This window comes from Bombina bombina, chromosome 1, assembly GCF_027579735.1.
Source record: "Bombina bombina isolate aBomBom1 chromosome 1, aBomBom1.pri, whole genome shotgun sequence".
Classification (NCBI taxonomy): domain Eukaryota; kingdom Metazoa; phylum Chordata; class Amphibia; order Anura; family Bombinatoridae; genus Bombina; species Bombina bombina.
The window spans coordinates 442,261,740-442,275,783 of NC_069499.1; the positions used below are offsets into that span (position 1 = coordinate 442,261,740).

Here is a 14,044-nt window from a genome sequence, read left to right on the forward strand (position 1 = left end):
CTCAACAGCGACTACAAGCTGTTCACTAAAATCTTGGCAGACAGATTAGCAAACATACTACCGAAGATAATACATCCTGACCAGACTGGTTTCATCAAACACCGCACCTCAGTGATCAACATCAGAAAGACACTAGCTGTTATATCTCATTATAATAACCCACATTACATGGACACACAGAAACCCAACATTGACGTGTGCCTTCTCGCCATCGATGCCGAGAAGGCATTCGATAGAATAGAGTGGGACCACCTGTACACCTCCTTGGAAAAGTTTGGCATATCTGGGAATTTCCTTACCGTGCTCCAAACACTATACACGTCACCTTCAGCTTCTATAATCATTAATGGCCAACTATCCTCACCGTTCCTTCTAGAGAGAGGAACCAGGCAGGGCTGCCCCCTGTCTCCTTTGCTTTTTAACTTAGCGATAGAACCATTGGCATGTTATATTCGCCAATGCAGTGAAGGCTTAAAAATCCATAAACAGATAATGCACTTATCTCTGTATGCCGACGACCTTTTGTTATATGTCCCCAACCCACACACTAATGTACCCAAACTGCTGCTCATGCTACACGAATTTGGGGAATTCATGGGCTACAAAGTCAACACGGATAAATCTGAATTAACATGGCTGCTTAACACCCAAAAAAATCCATTACAGGGCACAGACTTGAAAGTGACCACAGGAACCTTCACATATCTAGGGATCCACTTGCATATAAACACTAACAAACTATACCACCTCAACATAGAAAATACAATAACCCTCATTCACAATCAAATGAAGGGGTGGAGAAACCTACCCCTGTCTACTACGGGTAGGATCCATCTTTTAAAAATGATTATCCTACCAAAGTTGCTTTACCCCCTTCAGATGCTCCCTCTCCTAATGACAAAGCGGGATCTCAATGGTCTAACTACCCTATTTGGCAAGTTTGTCTGGAATCAAGGGAAACCAAGGATAAACAGACTTCAACTGGCAATGCCAATCCACTCAGGTGGGCTTAGCCTCCCCAATATTAGATGGTACAACTGGGCATCCCTGATCAAGGTTGTGGTGGGATGGTTGTCCCAATCAGACTATTTTTGTCCCCCCATAGAAGGTGACTTACTAGCACCAATACACCCAGCTTTCTTGCCACACACACAGCTCTCATCCCTCCCCCCGCATATAAAACACAGCATACTATTCAGGGATCCGATGAGGGCCTGGGCTAAACTCTGCAGAATATGGGGAATGGACTTCACATTCAGCAAATATCTGCCTCTACAGGGCAACCCCAATTTCATGCCAGGATACACTACAGCAGTTTTTAAAATGTGGGAACGCAAGGGACTAAAGATGGTGGCACAATTACTCAATCCTACCACACATCAGGTACTCACCTTCTCTGACCTACAAGCCCAATACACTCTCCCCAACACGCACAGATTCACCTACTTTCAAAGTAGGCACTATGCACAGAATATCCTACCTGCAGGACTAACTTCGCCAGGGTTAACTAAGATAGCCGCACTTTGCAACCTGGCTACTCAAGGAACGCACTCCATTACACCTATCTATAAGCAAATAGTAGCACACAATGAGACACAGACATTGCAGGAAATAGTAACTAAATGGCAAGGACAAAGAATCCCTGAGGTCACGCAGGAACAAATCACCCATAGCATACAAGCAGTCAGAGCAGCCACCCTGTCTTCAAACCTGCGTGAAACACAAGTGAAATTCCTGCACCAGGCATATATCACACCTAAAACTAGAGCGAAATGGGTCCCAGAGGCATCTAATACATGTCCTAAGTGTATGGCTCCCACACCGGACCTGATACACCTGGTCTGGGATTGCCCCAAATTGCAAAGGTACTGGGGCAAAGTTAAATTCTGGTTGTCAACAATGCTCAAAACTAACATATCTTTGGCCGCAGCAAACATACTCTTCTTTCAAGACACTGACTTACCCTCTCGATGCCAAAAGTTCTTTAACCTAGTTGTCTTAATGGCCAGAAAACTAATGTTACAATATTGGGCTAGAAACAGGGAACCCCCCTTCAAAAAACTGACTCACGCAGTGTATCAACAGCTTTTAGTAGAACAAGTAGATGCACAAGGGGACCGCAATGCCAGAATAAAATTATTTATAAACAAGTGGGAACCGTACTTGTTATATTTACCGAAAGACTTAAGAGAAAGACTCCTACGCCCCTTTCAGAATACTATATTCATGCTTAACGAAAACCTACATGGTCGATGGTGCTCGCTGAGCCCTGAAACAGATACTTGACAGAACATGACTGAAATAACAAGTGACTAACTGCCTGAATGACTGGGCCTGGGGCCACTGACTAAACCCATCCGCAGATGCATATGCATACAAGTATTCATACATAAAATGGTATTAACATTGTTTCCCTTACTATTGATAGTATCGCACCCGACTACCTCATAGATTACGGAGAGCATACTCCAGTATCCAGCATAAGGGATCTGAACAGGTACAACAAAAAGGATCATATGAAGAGCCTTACACCAGTGTTAATAAGTAACTTCATTGTTGTACAAACAACGCCTCCCTGTTCATCTCTCCCCCTCCCCTAATACGCCTGGTTATGCCCAAAGGTATGCAACCCAACTAATACCAATGATCAATATCTGTCACTGTTTATGTTTTTGTATTGTTTTATTTGTTGTTTTGTTTATTTAAATGTTATATTAACACACAGAGCTTGGCCACCCCACATGGTTCAAGAATAGACTTTTGGACTCTAAGCAGTTTTTGTTATGGTGACGAGACCGTACTTTGTTGCCTACATCATGTCTTACTATGTTAAATATTGTGCACAACTGTGTGGTGCTGTTCAAGTTTCTCTGTGGAAAAATTTTCAAAAATAAAGTTTAAAAAAAAAAAAAAACCTGCCCAGAGGGCAGTCTATTTATTTTTTAAGCTACTGATGTAGCAACACCCTATTTAGTTAGTCTGCTTTTATAAAAAAATATTTAAGCTACAGGTGTAGTAACACCGTATTTTTACGGACTGCTGTCCTAAATATATCAAAAATATTTTATATATATATATAATAAGCTACAAGAAAGAAGATTTACTGAGAACGGTGTATGATCTGTTTATTGAAAAATTTCATAAAACCAACCGAGTTAAACAAGTAGCATTGCAGCGAATCCGTTAACATGTTTCAGCCCTTAAGCCGTAATCATAGCTATGGATTCTACACCTGCAAGCCAATTTAAAAAAGCTTAGGAAGACATCATTTGTTAAAAACAAACTCTGCAATATGATGCTAGTGAGGGCAAATTTAGTTGCCATTTTGAGATTGAGATTTGAGAAAAGAAAGTCCTAATATTTACACATCACCAGGATAACTTATAATGAAAACACAGTGGAATGAATAAACAAATGAAAAAATAAAAAAATGAAAAAGTGAAAAATAAAAAATTGAAAACTAAAAATATGAAAAATAAAAATAAAGATAAAAAATAATAATAAATAAATATAGAATTCAATATAAAGTAAAACAATACAATATCACATTATCTCATAGCATGCGAGAACGCTTACATAAGCGCTTAAAGATATGTTTGCAATATATAGAGATAAATAATCTGAAAAAAAGGCTATTAATGGGGTGAAACAGAGAACAAATGCAAAAACAATCATAAGCATTTGGACTGAGTTGCACAGATATATATATATATATATATATATATATATATATATATATATATATATATATATATATATATATATATATATATATATATATACAGTATATCAACTACCAACATATCCAACCACCCAAAATTTATAGAAGCAAACAGTCTAAATCGTATCCACAGAGAAGTACATTTAGTAATTTAAATACAATGTATCATGTTTGCAAGAAGATTATTGTACTGTCTAAACCTCAGAACAGGAAACCTAATTACAATAATAAATGAGGCTGTCAACCTACTGTAGTTATGATACAATAAAATAGTACAAGATAAAAAAGGAAGAAGAAATTATATGATGAATGGAGAGGAATGAGCTGGTACAGGAGTTACAGAAGAGGGAGATGCATACGACATTCTGAGCTTGTAGCCTATAAACAAAATCACATCACTTCCAAAAATTAATGAGATCATACTCAGAGTTGAGCCCAAGGGGAACCCTTGTCTTAAACTTAAAGATCCAATACATCTCCCTCTTCTGCAAAAGCCTGTCTCTGTCTCCACCTCTCGGGGAGCAAGAGACTCTCTCTATAGCTTGCCATCTAAGGGTACTTATACTCTTATGGTGTTGATTTGCAAAATGTTGCACAAGTGGGGTTGTTGCTTCACCTGCCTGTAAAGTGGACAGGTGATTTCTAATACGTACTTTGACCTCGTTAGTAGTGAGTCCTATGTATTGTAAATGACATGAAACACAAGAGAGAACATATATTACATAAGTTGAGGTGCATTTCAAACAACAATTGATTGGAAAAATTTCTCCCGTAACTTCTGATCTACACATCTTAAACTACACATTCCAGTCTTGATAAAGGTCTAGGACAGACCGAAACGCGTCGACTGGTGAGCTTATTTTCATTTATTTTATTTGGGAAAGACCCTCTGCACTATTGTGTTTTTTTGTTACTATAGGTACTATTTGGGATTGCCTGGCATCTGAGAAGACCAAGACACCCCCAAACAACCCTTCCGCTCCTGCTGTGGTTGCAGGCACATTTTAATTCTCAGCACAAAGAGACTATTACACCTTAGGAAGAACTGTATGTAGGGTTTTGACTTTCTGCATATTTGGTTTTCTTTCACACAGTGGTCACTGAATTACCTTTTTTTCCACCTTTTTATATTTTTTTATACTTATTTTTATTTGATTTTTATTGATTGTTGCTGCACTGACATTTGGATAACCACATTAAGTTTTGGATTATTGACATTCACGTTTATCACCTTCTCAAAGTTTTTTTTTTGTTTGGATCATTTTTGTTTGGATTAATTATACCACTATCACAGAAGCTGTTTCTATTTGGACTGTATACAATTTGGATTGCATTTATTATTTATTTTTTATTTTTCAATTTTGGACTTTAGCTAATATTTATTTTTCCACAGTAATTTATTTATTTGTACTTCGTTATTTATATCTTTCCACTTTGGATTAAGTTTAATGGATTGTTCAACATTGTTTCACATATTTAGTTAAGAAACAATTTAAACATATTTCACACTTAGCTGTACACCACTATTTGCACACAGCTGCAACTCAATTGTAGGATTGTTGAAAGTTTACTTACAACCAATTGCCAATCACATCGACAATTAGGCTCGATATTCATTAAACACATAGTTGCATACAACTTAAACACCTCATTATTTTCGATAGCACAATTTGTAAGAAGTTTCAAACTTGAAGCTAGGGGCTACCACAAACCCAATTTAAGAACAATACATCAGATAGCAGTTGGGACACCACTGTATCTCTGCTCATCACACTAGTCAATCGATAGAGGACAGTGTTTTTGATTTTAATTACCCCACCATTTAAATGTTTAATTGATTTTATCATTTCATTGTTTTTACTAATATTTAAAATGTCTGTTTGTCACATGGATCCATGTATGTTTTGTTTAAATAAAGTGTAATTTTTTAATATAATTCTTTTAAATTGATTGTAGTTCTCATTGTTCAGACCCAGCCTTTTTTGCACTTTGGTATTAACACAATATAATATTGAGACAATAACAATATACTATAAAGATATAGAAAATCTTTAAATAACTAAGGGTTGTATTTCATTTTTTGTAATAACCTACTGAATACCAATGATCAATCGTTACCTCTCCTACAAACAGTTAATACATTGGTAACATCAATATATACCAAACACAAATGCTAAGAATTTTTTTTCAACCAGATTAAAAGCTAATGCTAGAATTAAGCTGTATAATGATTTGAAATGCAGAAGTAATTTATAAGGTGCAGAGTATTATCTCTGCAAATTTCAGTATATAACTTCAGAGTTGCACTTTCAATACAAGCCATAAAATAAGGCAAATATACTAAGAAAGTACAACACAATTATTAACTGAACTGTGTTTGGTTTTCAGGACACCCTAATTCCTAAACATATACAAGTACTAATACAAGCTAACTAATAGGAGAAGTGTTTTTAATGACTGTGGGCAGCAAAAGTGTATTAACTAGTTGCTGTCTTTTAATGTTATTTCCAATAAAAGTTATTTTTTAAACACACTGTTTCATAAATACATTTTTGAATTTATCTTTCTATTATCAGTGCATAGAAGCATACTTTTTTGACACACTCACCCTCGAGTGAGTAATGTCCTTCTAGAAAAAAATTGTATTTTCATGCTTACGCACTGCTCTTTAAGTGAACTATAATACATATATATTTGTATTGACTTACATTTATAGTGACAAGGCACTTAAGGAGTGATTACAGATTTGTAATAAATATAAAGTTCCGCATTTTTGTTATATAAATAGTTAAAAAAAAGATTACCCATTCTAGATAGGGATGGTGACCTTCAAGGTATTTCTGGACATTGTAATTTTATTCCACGTAGAGCAAAGACAAGAGGAGATATTGTGAGAAGGAATTTTGGAGGTAAAAATAACAGAGAGCATGATGGGAGGAATTGGTTAACTTTAAAGCCTGGTTTCTATAAGTGTGGAGGAGTACCGTGCAAATGCTGTAGCTATGCTAGAGTAGGTGACAAGTTTGTATCTATTCAAATAGGTGTTCAATTTAAGATACACAAACATATCAACTGCAATTCTACTTTTGTTATCTACTTAACTACATGTAACATCTGTCATTTCCAGTATGTAGGTCTCACCTCAAGAATGGTGAAAGAAAGAATTAGGGAACACTTACTTTCCCTTGAGGCAGAAATTCCAAAAACACCAGTGGCTAAACATTTTGCCAAACAGTGTCAACATAAATGCATTTAGTTTTCAAGGCATATAATGAATGTGTGATATATATATATATATATATATATATATATATATATATATATATATATATATATATATATATTGTCTCTTTAAATTTCACTGTAGGATGTGTATCTGTATTTATACAGTATAGAATTTGACTTTTATACATTTTGAATGTCTCTATGTAAATCATGTAGGAAAGAAATGGGTTGCATGACCCTTTAAGTTAATGAAAGTTTATTGAAGTAGATACAATGGTTAATGTTCATAATGTTTTAATCTTATGTTTTATGTTCTAAAACAATGTTTTGTTAGTCGCATCCTGTAAAAAATGGAAGTGTCAACTATAAATAATTGCTTAGTCTTATGATAGATAAAATTAGGACATTTTGCAACTGGACCCAGTTTTTTTATATGTAAGTTTTTGTTTTTTTGCAAGTTAGCTGTGTTCAGTCTAAATTTACTGCACGTGTCTGTTAAAAGTAACAAGATTATGATGAGCATCCACCAGACATAAAAATCCATCTCTCAGCTTTTCCTTATCTAATAAAGCATGGATAAACTCTAAAGAAATTGTTCTAAATTCAATAAAACTCTATAATATCTCACTGAAAAAACTCACTGCAATTGCACCGAGCAAAAATCCCAGAATTCAAAGAGATTTGCAACCTCCCCTCATAGTGAGTTGCTTGATTAGCTCTATTATAATCATTACATTAAAGGGACAGTAAATACCTTGTAATTACAGGACATTTCTGTTGTGTTGCTATAAAATAACAAATCAGCTAAGTCTAAATATTTTAAAAACAAATGATAAAAAAGTATATTTTATAATGCAATTGTTCTTCAGTAGCAAAACTCTACCCACTCTTTGCCTTATTTTGCAGAGCCAATCTCCACTCAACAAGGCTAGACACAGTCATAATGTTATAAAATGGATTTTTTTTGTAGTTTTTATCATTAAAATCCTATTAGGGAAATATATAGAGCAGGGTTAGCCTTGATAAGTCAGCAGGGTGCATTTTATTGGGAAAATTGAAAATCCTCAATTGTCAGAGCTTCATTACATGATATGAGTTAACATAAATTATGAAAATATATTGCAAAGTTGTTTCTTTACGCAAAATATTTTATATAAAAATCTCAAGGTATTCACTGTCCCCTTAAGTTCCTGTCGATTAAAACAAATTCCATCGTCATAGATACAGGTATCACAAAAACACCTTTAAAACATTGCAAAACAAATGAGACAATCTCAGCAGCGTTGCAGTAGCAAGACAAGAGTTCCTAACAAGATACAGGGACCATCACATATTTCTAAACTCTGCATGTTTAAAAACCCACTTTTACCTCAAAAATGCTACAGAAAACCCTTTAATGCCCACAGTAAACCTATGCTTCATATGTGTGAGATTGCAGACGCACATTCCGTTCTATTCAGCGATATAACCTAACATAACAGAACAGACATAAATATTTAAAAATTATAAACATTTACAGAAGCTGTTGCAAACATTTTTATAGTATTGTAGTAATTATTATTTTTTGCAGGTTCATGTATGATGTGCAAGATATCATGTATTGATCCATTTAACACAACCGTCAATAGTAAAAGCAGGAATGTCCAATGGTGATCGGATTTATAAAGTAGGTGAAATAGCCTCAATGAATTTTGAACATGATCTTGCCTAACCAATGAGACCCCTCGACAGCCTAATAAGCCTCCATGAATCTAGTCCAATGAGGGGAGGGCATGCTTTATGCTTTGTATTTGGGGACAATTCAATATCATTTTATAAATATCTTAATGAGTATTTTATTAAACAATCTTGTTAAAGTTCTCTAAAAACAGTTACAAAATCAGGACCCCATTTAATATATAGTACTTTGAAAGTGCATAGTTACCTGCAAGAATTGTGTTACAAATGATACAGCAGCAATGATAACAAATAAAAGGCAAATCCCATTGATTTGTCTCCTCTGCTCATCCACGTCTGGCAAAGAAAATGTCTAATACAAATTTTGAGAAAAAGCATAAGTTAATTAGTTTCCTACTACACAACTGTCATATTTTTTAAGCCATATTAGCAAAAAGCTGGTAATTGAACAAGAAGGTTTGTTCCCCAAGATGGTCCTATAAACCATTTTGCAAGCTAAGCTAAGCAACTGGAATCTGGCCTGTAAATATATTTGTTTCCTGGGCTGAATTAGTCATGTCCCAAATAAAAAAAAACAAAAAACATAAACTGGTCATCTACCTAAACTGACAAATGAATTTGACAAAATTGGTTCTACTACTCTTATTTATAAATGGAATAAAAGTGTCATGTGATAATCAGCCATGAATCCTTATTACGGTATTTTGTTAGCCTTGGCTTGCATTATTAAATTAGCTTGATAGATAGATGTAAATACATGTATTTCTACAAATTAAATAAATAAATATTATATAAGGAAGTGACTAAGGTTATAGGTAAAATTAACTATGGCTGATAACGATTGAATTCTTATTCTTTTTCAAAGAAAAAGTAAATAAAAAATATATGTTGAACGGACCAATCTAGTCAAAAATAAACTTTCATGATTCAGATAGGGCATGTTATTTTAAACAACTTTCCCCATTTACTTTTATCATCAAATTTACTTTGTTGTCTTTGTATTCTTAGTTGAAAGTTAAACATAGGAGGTTCATATGCTAATTTCTTAGCCCTTAAAGGCCACCTCTTTTCTGAATGCATTGACATTTTTTCACAATTAGAGGGCGTTAGTTCATGTGTGCCATAGAGGTAACATTGTGCTCATGCACATGGAGTTACCTAGGAGTCAGCACTAATTGGCTGAAGAACTGAAATAAGGAAGCAGTCTGCAGAGGTTTAGATACAAGGTAATCACAGAGGTAAAAAGTGTATTTATATAACAGTGTTGGTTATGCAAAACTGGGGAATGGGTAATAAATGGATTATCTATCTTTTTAAACAGTAAACATTCTGGTGTAGACTGCCCCTTTAATAAGAGTACAGCAAATGATAAAAAAAAGTTATACGTAAAAAATATTTAAAACACACCTTAGTAATCTACTGAACAAATGTTTAAGATACTAAAGGGAGAAAAACACCAAATAAATCTATACTATAATATTATTATCATTCTTCTTCTTATTATTTTTATTATTATTAGGGATGTGCATTCGTGACATTCGGGCTGATCTGAATACTGAAGATGGCAGCTGCAAGCCACATTCTGCGACTTTTGGAGCCGGATTTGTTCTTCTGAAAATGCAACACACTAAGAATTGTGGAAATCCAGATATAAGTGTGTTGCAATTTCTCAAGAATCCAGCTCTGAAAATTGTAAAAAGTATTAAGAGCAGCCCGAATGTCATGAATGAACATCTCTAATTATTATTATTATTATTATTATATTGAGGACATTTTTACAGTCTATAAGTCTTACCCCCAAGATCTGGCTGAACAGAACAGCATAGAGTGGAGTAACACAACCATTTACTGCAGCTCCGATAGACCCAAGTACAAGATAAGGCCATTCAGGAGCATTATATTTCAGAATCCTTCTAACAACTGGCTTGTTCTTTGTCTTTCTTTTATGTTTCTTCTCATCCTGTCAAAACCCAAAGGAGAATATGTTTTAAGGATGTAAAAGTCAGAAGGGAATAAACCTAATCTAAGAAAAAAAAATCTACAAATTAAAATAAATAGAATTTACAAGCAAACTATGAAATTACACTAAAATATTTTATGAAATGATTGACATAATAAATGTACCTCCTCTGGTTAAAATGGATAGGCAAGGAAGGAACGATTATGTATAAACAGCTGGTAATTTTAGTAATCAAGGATGTTAAAACACTAAAATAAACCACAAATATGAGTTCTAAACACAATACCTTTATTGAGACTTCTTGAAGATCATTGTCTTCAGTGTCACTTATTCCATTTGCTAACATGGCAGGTGCTCCGGTTACAGTGCCAGAGAAAGCATCAGGAAAAATATTTGAAAGTTGTGATTTTGAACGAAGACGTAAAGAATTCCTGAGGAAACATAAATGTACAAGGATGCAAAACCAAAGATTGCAAAGGCCTTTTTATGGCTAGACATGATTTGTTTATGTGTTTTTTTGGGTTCTATGTACAAAGCAGGTTTGCACATGCGAGATAGCTTCCCACAATGTAAGAAGCAGTGGTTACCCGTAAGGTGGTGAAGAGAAATCACAGAGTCCTTGCTCGCTCTGGGTGATTGACTGTCCATTCTCTGGCGGGCATTAGACATTCATGGGGGTGTGTAATGATTCATATGGACCAGCAGACAAATAGATCTGCTGCCCGTATGCAGCAAAGGAGTGCGGACAACTTCTCACTGAGTGAGTGATGGTTAAATATCCTAACTTTTTACATCTCTGTTACACTGTGTTTTATGTTATTTAATTCAACGGACTCAAATGTTAAATGGGGACTGTACACAAAACAATGTATCATTTCAACAGTCAAAATGCTTTGCCTAAAAAAACTCAATAAAATAGGTTTAAAGTAAAAGTTTGGAAAATATTTATCGATAAATTATTGTTCTTGTTTTTTCCTCAGGGTGGTAAAATATTCCCAAATAGACCATTTTGCAAGCTAAGCTAAGCAACTGGAATTTGGCCTGTAAATATATTTGCTCCCTGGGCTGAATTAGTCATATCGCAAATAAAAAATAAAAATGGTCACCTACGTAAACTGACAAATGAATATGACAAAATTGGTTCTACTACTCTTATTTATAAATGGAATAAAAGAGTGTCATGTGATAACCAGCCATTAATCCTTATCATTATTTTGTTGGCCTTAGCTTGCATTATTTAATTAGCTTGATAGATTAATGGAAAAACATTTGTTTGCACTAATTAAATAAATATTATTTAAAGTGATGGTAAACGTTCCCCTTTATAAAAACAGATCCAGAAGGTTAGCGGTATTTTAGATGGAGTTTTATTCATCAATTGTAATCAAGATGTGCTATAACTTACTTTTTAATATAGATATAACATTCAAATTCCCTGTGATCTGCCGCCCACTTTAAAAGTCAGTTTTTATGTGAGTTAAAAGTTTGAATTGTTCTCCAATCAGCGATATACTGTAGCTACAAAAAAAGTGCTATATGGGTAGAGCGCTGATTGGACAACTCAAACCTATAGCTCACTGAAAAATTGACTTTTGAAATTTGAGGCAGAACATGCGGCTAGATTATGAGTTTTGCGTTAGAGGCTATGCGGTGCTAACGTGCAGTTTTCTCTCACCGCTCACTTACCTGCAGCGCTGGTATTACGAGTTTTTACAAACCCGTCGTTAAAAGACAAGAAGTGAGCTTTGAGCAAAATTTTGCTCATTACCGCACTCCAATACCAGCGCTGCTTAAGTCAGCGGTGAGCTGGTCGTACATGCTCGTGCACGATTTCCCCATAGGAATCAATGGGGAGTGCCGGCTGAGAAAAATTCTAACACCTGCAAAAAAAGCAGCGTAAAACTCAGTAAAGGCCAAAGAAGTGTGCGGTGAGTCGGTGGCCTAAACATTCAAGACTCGTAATACCAGCGGGCATAAAAAAGCAGCGTTAGGACCTCTTAACGCTGCTTTTTTACCCTAACCAGGGCCGCCATCAGGGGGTGACAGGGGTGACTCCTGTCAGGGGCCCAATGAGCCAGGGGGGGCCCCATGAGGCAAGAACTAAAAAAAAAATTTGGGCAGCCACCAGTGGGTACTAAAGCAGAGTGCTAATTGAGCATGAGAAATGTTATTACAAGGAGTAAAGTATTATCATTTGAGAGGATTTCTTAGTGTGCACTAAACCACTATGCACAGTGTGAGACAGACTTGGCACTTTGTACAGTGTGTACCTGAGTCAGACGGCAGATCACTTTCATTTGCAGAGGAGGTAGTACTTACTTAGCAAATGTTTTTTATTTCTTTGTGCAATTTTGGATTGTAACTTCAGTGTGGTAGTAGTTGTTTGGTGGGGCTAGGGGTCCATAAAAACACATTTTTTTTAGCAGCAGTGTATTTATGATTATTTGACAATGCTGTAGAAATTCTATATTTAAAACCATGCAGAAATGTTTCCTCCTCAATACACAAATGGTAGATGCATTACATTCCAGTTTACTGCCCCTTTATGCAAGGACTTTCCAGATGCAAGGAGGCATTTTATCTAAGATTTTTACATCTGCATAAAATGTTATACTCTCAGACTAAGATTGCTCAGTGTTTGAAATGAGACAGGTTAACTTAAAACTGTTCAGTTTACACTACAGCTGACTTAATTTTGAAATACATATCAACAAGCCTAAATCCTGCATTTAACCAGATCTAATGGTATGAGTACCACAGCTTATTGTCCCACCAAGACAATATAGAGTACAGCATTTTCAAAATCCATAAGTACAGCTGACAGCTGGGAATATTTGTACACTATATTTGAAGTTGTGCTCTTGGTTGGGGAAAATGGGGAAAAAACAAACATATGTCAACCTTTTAAAGGTACTTTTCTTCATCTAGCCATCTACCCAGCTCATTAATGTACAATTTTGAATTCACAGAATTATTTTTGTTTGCACATTTACAAATATGATTCTTTAAAAAGTGATCTATTAATTTCTATAATTCTTTTATCATGCATGTCACACACTGTTGATTTAGGGGATGCAAGGTGCATAAATGTTTCCTCCTGTGAGTGTTTCTGTGGGTGTCTGTGTTTATATATTTGTACTTTGGTATGTTTCTCTAGGAGTGTGTATGCATTTTTTATCTGTGGGTCTCTCTGTGAGGGTGGGTGTGTATGTATTTGTGTATTTTTCTGTGGATGTCTGTGAGGGTGTGTGCATATGTCTTTGAGCTTTTTCTGTGGGTGTCCCTTTGAGGGTGTGTGTATGTTTGTCTTTGTGCATTTTCTCTGGATGCCTCTGTGAGGGTGGGTGTGTATGTCTGTGTTTTCTGTGGATGTCTCTGTGAGGGTGTGTGTGTGTGTATGTATGTATGTATGTATGTATGTGTTTTCTGTGGATGTCTCTGTGAGGGTGTGTGTTTTATGT

At 35.3% G+C, this 14,044-nt stretch overlaps 1 protein-coding gene across 1 annotated transcript in view; it reads right to left on the minus strand.

Annotated features, from left to right (window-relative positions):
- Positions 1-14,044, minus strand: part of LOC128638201 (bile salt export pump-like) — a 192,392-nt gene that overhangs the window by 76,754 nt on the left and 101,594 nt on the right. Inside the window, exons 17-19 of the mRNA XM_053690063.1 lie at positions 10,882-11,014; positions 10,419-10,583; positions 8,871-8,975 (exon numbers count right to left, since the gene is read on the minus strand). Of these exons, the coding sequence (XP_053546038.1) occupies positions 8,871-8,975; positions 10,419-10,583; positions 10,882-11,014 (403 nt within the window). The remainder of the gene's footprint in view (positions 1-8,870; positions 8,976-10,418; positions 10,584-10,881; positions 11,015-14,044) is intronic.